A 7,731-nucleotide genomic window follows, 5' to 3' on the forward strand; every position below is an offset into this window, starting at 1 on the left:
ATCCTGTTGACAAAAGAATCCTCCTCACGGATCCAGTCACAGGTGAGAATAGGAGGAAACACAGAGATCCTGGAGACTGCTGCCTTCCTGTCCTGAATCTTTAGCACAATGTCTGATATCATTACCGTCTTTATAGTTAGTAAGAACAGCAAATATAGTAGGCTGTTCTATTGTTACATTATTTTCACAATATTTCAGACTTTAAGCATTTTATGTGAATAAACTTACTTAAACTTTAAAACAATCCTACAGTACCTATAAGTAGGTATATAGCTATCACCATTATAGATCAAGAAACTGAGGTAAAAAAATGTTTGATTATATTCGTGGGATCACAGTATCACTGGTGGTACAATCTAATGCAAAGCCCCTTCTCTAAACCCCTTACAAAGTCGTTAGAACTGCCATAGTTCTATAAAGTTTCTTCATACATCTTTATATCATTCATCTGAGAGATGTTTTCAAACTCAGTTCTTTTGTGCTGTGCTAGTGAGGGATATCTGACTAAGGGAAGCTTAAGGACATGTTGGACAGTTTGTAGAGTGGACGGTCCAAGATGAAGAAGCTGAAGGACATGTTGGACAGTTTGTAGAGTGGACGGTCCAGGATGAAGAAGGTGACATGATCCCTACCTCAGAGACTCCTACTCCAATAAGAGGAAGTAACTTGCAGCTCTGACAAGCTTCAGGTTTATGACTCAAAAACAACAAATAAGAAAATAACTGAAGGGCTTCACATAGGTTACCAGCTTTTGAGTAGAAACTCATCATCTGGACATGATTTCAAATGCTCATTCTTGTAGGAGGAAGTAACAAGTCCTTCCTCTGAGCTCCGATTAGACAACTCTCCTGTTTGGAATCATTTGTTTAGCCTGCCCCTGTTTTGTGAGCTTTGAGAGCGTAGCCCATACCTGTTAATTCTCAGATGTCCAGGCCCAGCTCAAAGCCCCTAAGGGCCCTCTGAATGTTTTGTGAATGAGTGACTCCACATATAAACATTCATCTAGGAATAAGAAGGTCAAGGAATACTGAGGATAGCATTTCTGAGCTAGACTTCAAATATAGAAGCAGTCAAGGGGATATATTGATGGCAGGGATGTACACTCACATTCATACTGTATTAAAGAGCTCACACAATGATTTGTTGAATGTTATTAAACTTCATGTCCACTATAACATTAAGAATCAGCATGTATACCAATTTATAGATCAGGAAAGTGAGGAGAACCCACTAGTCGTACAGCCTTCTTCAAGGAGAATTGATGAGGCCAGCTACTTTAACTCCAAACATTGTCTCTAGGACACGGCAACCTGCAACTTCCAGCTCATTTTCTTTATTGTCTGAATGTGTTTCTGCAGATCATCTTTTCTCTTCTCAATCTCACTGGTTTGTCACCTTATTTTCCAGATGTGTTTTGTCCCCTCTGTAATTTTCCATACTTCCTCGTCCATCAAAGGTCCACTAATTAGTAGAAAACCTCACAGATTTCTCTATGAGCCCTTGCCCTCTTCTTTCCCTGACCTCAAGCTATTCTCCCTGCGTTGCTCTCACTTTTATGCAGAAAGTGAAGGGAAAGAATCTTAAGATATGAATTCTAGTTTTGATTCACTACCCACTTAGCTCCTTTTTTTACACTCCAGTGTTCAGAGCCCCCCTCCACCAGGTATTTCCAAGAATTGTCGAAGTATTAACTAAAGTCATGCATGTAAAAACACTTCACACAGTCCTAAAGATCTAAAGAAATACATGTTGTCTTTTACTCACATGGAAGAGGTTGTCCAGGGGACCATTAAATAAGGTAACTAGTTTGAAGAAATTGCCGGGAGCAGCAAAATTTCTGAAGAAAAGTGGCTCCAAACAGGCTCAGAAACCAGTGCCCCCTCCCAGAGAAGCGAGGACCCCTGGAAAGCACCCCAGACACAAAGTCGGTAAGATAAAGTTTGTGGAGTTCCTCTAATTAGTTCCTCTAATCCCTGTAGAAAAGCTAATAAGTATGGCCTAGGTGTGGGGTGTGGACTTTGGGTAGGCGTGGGTTTAAGCTGGACTGATCTGAGGCATAAAGTTAGCACTGGGGCCTTGGGAAAATCTTATACATTTTCTGAGGTCCTGATTGCTCATCTGTAAAGTGAAGATACAGATACATAACTCATATGGTGTTTGGAAGCATTACATGAAATGCACAAGTGCTGATACCTACAAGAAGTTCAAAAAATCCAGCTGTGATGATAGGGACCACACTTTGTTAGTATTTATACACAGACCTCTGCTCAATGCTTTACATGTCATGCCCTTAACATATATTTTCTAAGTAGATGTGTCAGTGAACTATTTCCTAAGTAAGAAGGTTGGGAAGTTAAACCTACTAACTGGAAGTGCAGGAAGCTAACACTGAACTGGGCATCTGTGGTCAGTGTGGAGCCTCAGTCTCCTGAACCAGTAGTTAAAGGGGGAAGAAACAAAGTATAGAGAAGGGACTTCCTGGTGGTTAAGTGGTTATGACTCCACACTTCCACTGCAGGAGGTGTGGGTTCCATTCCTGGTCAGGGAACTAAGATCCCACAAACCATGCAGCATGGCCAATAAATAATGTATCATTAAAACATAAAAATACAAAAGTAAAAGTTTCAAAAATAAATGTGAAAAAGTTTTAACAAACTGTATAGATGGACAAGTAGGAGATCTCACCCTTTCTGATAAAACAGGGACTAATTCTCCAGACCCCACCAGCCTTGCTTAGCTTCTGTTCTCCATGTTAGAACTCAGAAGAAAGGAGACCGAAGTGAAGAGGTACAGTGTACGAGAAAGAAAGGGCCATGTGTACCAAGAGGCCAGCGAGCCCCAGGATGACGACTACCTGTGTGAGTGACCCTGCTGGCCCACTCATGGAGAAGGGGTTATGAGACCTTGGTACAATAACCTCACCTCACCATTTGGTCCCTCAATCATCCCCTTCCTCTAGGACTTAGGGTACAGGATCAAGGCCAAAGGCCGTCAGTTCCCCAGCTCTTTCTGAAGGTCTTTACAACCAGCAACATCACTATACCTCCCCTCATCCCTGTTGCTCTCACCTCCAGATTGTGAGGAATGTCAGAACTTCTTCATCGACAGCTGTGCTGCCCATGGGCCCCCAACCTTTGTAAAGGACTCTGCAGTGGAAAGGGGGCATGCCAACCGCTCAGCCCTCACTCTGCCCCCGGGTTAAGTATCAGGCCATCGGGCATCCCTAAGGCTGGGCTTGGAGTGTGGAACGAGGCATCCGATCTGCCGCTGGGCCTGCATTTTGGCCCCTACGAGGGTCAGATCGTATACAATGAAGAGGACTCCCACAGTGGATACTGCTGGCTGGTGAGAAATAGCCCTCTTTCCCTGTCCTCTGGCTCTAATTGTTTGTGTGTTGTGGGGGTGTACTTCATGTCTACATGCAAGGACACGGATGGTGATGACATGGTCGGCAATGACACAGTCAGCCCTGTGTACTGTGTGCACTGGGCACGAACACAGGACTTCTATCCAAAGGTCAGAGGAAGGTGGGAGGCAGTGGTACAGGCACACAGAAATGACCCTTCACTTGTGGAGCCTGCCGGGGTCCAGCCCCGGTGGATCCAGGGAATTCGAAGCGGGGACGGCGTCGGCGAGGATCAGGAAACAACTGCTTAATTAAACTTTAATTAAGGATATAAAGAGTAATAGAATAAGGATAGCTCAGTGAGGAAATTCAGTGGAGAAAAGAGGCTGAAATAAAGATAGCTCAGTGAGGAAATTCCGTGGAGAAAAGAGGCTGAATAATTCAGCCAGAAGGTGAGAGAAAGAACGACATGGGGAGACCAAGTTTCGGTGAACAAGGCCCGCACTTTATTTTCCAAAGTAGTTTTTATACCTTAAGTTATGCATAGAGGAAAATGGGGGAAGGGGTAGAGTCATGCAGCAAGCCAGGCTTTCTTCCTGCAAACTTATCATATGCAAAAGCTTAGGTGATTTGCATCATCTTCTGGCCCGGAGGCCTGTTAACATTTTAAGACCCTTTCTTCAGAAAACTTATTTTTCTCTAAAGGTGATTGGTCAGGAGCCACCCTCCAAAAGCATTAGATAAAGTTGCATTCCTACAGAGCAAAGGTGTGGTGGGCTATAACAAGAAAAAGAATTAACTCAAGGGTCCCAGGTTACAAACATTAAAGCTACTACTTACACCAATTATATTAATCAATATACTTCCAGGGACACAGCAGGTAAGGGATATGGAGACTTAGCAGCAAACATGGGCCCAACAAGTGAAAATCCCTTCACCAATACAATTTCTAATGAATCTTTTAACTGCTCAAAGGAATCTGTGTTTAGACAGTTTAGAACATCTCCTGCCTCTCACAGTTGGGAGGCTCTGAGCAATCACATGTGGCCGGAAAAACCCATTCAGGCAGGCTAGAGGATTTCCAAAGGAGTTTGTAGGTTGAAACACTGTCACACCCAGGAATTATTAACTGGAGCTGTAAGCTAACTCTTTTTTCAGAGAGAGGTAGTGGGGGACAGCCCCCGTAAAGTCAGAGGTGTAGGTGAAAGCACAAAGCAGAAAGTAGGCAGACTCTGGTTTTGGGGGTAGATGCTCGAGAATTTCCAGGGGGACTCCTGAGGCACGATCCCGCCTTTGCGTATGCCGAGCCTCCTTCCTCATGACCTTTGTCATGAGTGGAGCTCCTCACGCTGGCTCCCGGCAGTGATAGAATTCCAGTTGAGCTATTCCAGATCCTGAAAGATGATGCTGTGGAACGTGCTGCACTCAACATGCAATATGCCGGCTCCCGGCAGGAGCCCTTGCCTTCAATGTGCCAATAGACTCAGACTTGAAATGATTACTAAGGAGCTTACTGTGTGGTCCGACTGGCAGTTGAATCCATGCAGGCTGAAGAGCACCAATGCCAGCAGGGGGAAAGTTCTTCTATTACTTACTACCAAAAAAATAAAATAAAATAGAGAAGAAAGCTTGTATCTCTTTTCTGACACTCAGGTCACCAAAGGGAGAAACAGCTACGAGTATGTGGATGGAGAAGACACGTCTTTGGCCAACTGGATGAGGTGGGTGCAGTGAGCCTGCAGTTTGTAGATGTCGCTCCTCCCTCAAGCCCACACCCCTTTCCTTCTCAGCCCATCTCCCTCAGTAGCTTTCACATCTTCTTGCCTCTTTTCCCTCCATATCATGCTCTTTCATTTCAAAAGACATTAGAAAGAAAGAAAGAAAAAGATAGCATGTGCCCTCAAAATATGTCTATATGCTCAACAAAACTGAGGCACTTGAAAACAACTTGAGCAGTGTAGATTCACCAGGGACACTTTACCTCACTTAATTGACACTTACCAAACACTCTATGTCCCAGTTTAGACAGTGAACTTCATTACTGAAGCAGATCACACAACCCATATCCTTTTGGAGAACATACTGAAGACAGACATTAACCAATTGATTTTAGGAATAGTAACCTTACTTTTTCTATTTTTGAATAACTGCACAGCACCAGGATAACCTAACATGGGAGACCTTGAGTCCGTGTGGGCAACAACCTCCCCAGGCTCGGTTCCAGTGAGAAGTGGGCCCTGAGGCCTGAGAAGGAATGGGGAGCAGGATGGCCGTGAGCATGGCCATTCTCTGAGGGCCTCTACTTTCATCAGGGCAGGCAGAAAGTGAATAAACTATTACTGTTCTCTGTCTCAAGCTATGTCAGAGCACTCTCCACGTTTCCATGGGAGAGGGTGGGCAAGTGAGTAGGACCCTGGATACATGTCAGGAGATTGGAGAAAAGCCTCTGGAGAGAAGCCAGGCTGGGATGAGTGCTGAGGGGTGCATGCTAGCCTAGGAGTACCAAGTCCTGCAGAATGAAAGAGAACTTAATTTAGAGTTTAGAAGAGCTGGAGGTCACCAGTCTTATGGACAGTCCAGGTGGAGACAAGTCTGGAACTGGGCTCTGGACAATGGCTAATTAGGTAAGGAGAGAAAAGCATTCCAGCCAGGAAGAGGACCGGAAACAGGATCTGGAAATAGGAATTCACACAGCCAGGTCTAAGGTGTGCTTTAAAAGCACTCCTGTGGACCCCTCAGTCTGTAGGGCCTAGCCTGCCCTGTGAAAATGTTGGACGTGTCTAGGGCAGGACCCCCGATTTTGAAGAGGCCAAGGACCTTCAAAAAGGGCAGAAAGTGGGGGGAGAAGGCACATAAAGAAAGCCTGCTGCACTGGAGACATGTTCCACACAGGTGAGAAGGCGATAGGAAGACAGGGGGAGGTCCTGAGCTACTGCTGCCTAGGATTAGACTGGCAGCAGCATGCTCCCTCCCCAAGTGTGGCACATATAGGCACTATGCAGGACAATTGACATGCTAAGGTGGGCTCTCAGTGTGAAACCCCAGGCATCCTTGGAGAGACAGGGTGTAAGGGTGGTATCCATGTGGGGAGTCCCAGCCTACCTGGCAGTGCAGAAAGGTGAAGAAGGCCCAGAAGTGAGGTGTATGTGTGGGCCCCTATGCCAGTGTGTGCCTGTGAGGGAGGGAACAGGGAGGAAGCAGTGGTAGCAGGCTGTCTGCATGCAGGGAATCTGGGACAGTGAAAGACAAGGATGCCCCTGGGGGCAGTTCAGAGCCTGCTGGTTTTCAGGCTCCAGGGTCTTGGGAATAGCCATCCTACCAAAGACACCCCACTGCCCATGCCAAATGTCTTCTTGTGAATTCCTTCCTTTCTCTGGAGTCTCGTCCTTGGCTGTGGAGGGCGGAGGGGCAAAGGTGTGAGTCTGCACCTGAGAGAGGCTTCTGACGTTGTTTTTGGAGCTGAATCTCTGATGCTGTCATGGGATTGTAAAAGAGATCTGTACCACGTGACACTCACAGGGACACTGTATTCTAAGTGATTGTCCTGGATATCCCCCAGCCCAACCAATAGCTGGGTTCCATGGACCACAGGCTGTGTAGGCTAGCAAGGATGCCAGAGCTGTAGGCAGAACTACCACAGCCTACCAAAGGCAGCAGAAAGAGAGCCTTGGCAGATACAAAGTCAGTGAGGCCTGGGGTGAAATCAAGCCCTTTTAGTGTAATTGGGAGAAGAATGCTGCTTTCTGCACAAGAGAGGCAGAACTGTGGTCTGAGTACGGGCAGGCTTCTCAGGTGTCATCCGTGTGGTGGTTTTGTGTATGGATTTGGATAGTAGTGAAAGGTTGTTGCTGAGCCATGAAAGATGCCGGATTCTTGGCCTCTGGGGAAGAAGAATTCAATCTGGGGCCAGTGATGAGGCTTGATTGCTTAGAGTTTTTGTGTAATAAAGTTTTATTAAAGTATGAAAGAGATAGAGAAAGCTTCTGACATAGACATCAGAAGGGGGAAGAAAGACTACCCCCTGCTAGTCTTTAGCCAGATGTTATATAGCTACTAGCAGTTTGCAATGAGAGAAAGGAAACGTCTCAAAACTCAGAGACTGGCACCAGGCCCCTCACCCACAACATACATTTTGAGATAACGTTGGCACAAGGTGAGTTGTCCAGGGCCATAAAATGATCGACATGAATTTTGAAGAAAGGCAGGTTTCCAAGCACATACAGTCTCATTAACATAGCTTAAGAGAACATGTGCATGAGTAAAACATACTGGTTTGTCAACTCGGTTGTGAGTCTTAGGCAGAACCGACTTGAAGACAGAGTCTAGGGTAAATATGTAGCTCATTAACATAGTTGAAGTCAAACATTTCCATAAGGAAAATGTAT

General features: G+C 45.5%; 1 protein-coding gene across 1 annotated transcript; it reads left to right on the forward strand.

Moving 5' to 3' along the window:
• The first annotated feature begins 224 nt into the window (after positions 1-224).
• On the forward strand, positions 225-7,277 carry LOC123465408 (probable histone-lysine N-methyltransferase PRDM7). Its single transcript, XM_045164445.1, is given in 4 exon segments — positions 225-2,858; positions 3,075-3,197; positions 3,200-3,345; positions 5,000-7,277. Coding segments are annotated over 4 exon segments (459 nt in total). The 5' UTR covers positions 225-2,749; the 3' UTR covers positions 5,081-7,277.
• Positions 7,278-7,731: the final 454 nt, after the last annotated feature.

Source organism: Bubalus bubalis, chromosome X, assembly GCF_019923935.1.
Source record: "Bubalus bubalis isolate 160015118507 breed Murrah chromosome X, NDDB_SH_1, whole genome shotgun sequence".
Taxonomy (NCBI): domain Eukaryota; kingdom Metazoa; phylum Chordata; class Mammalia; order Artiodactyla; family Bovidae; genus Bubalus; species Bubalus bubalis.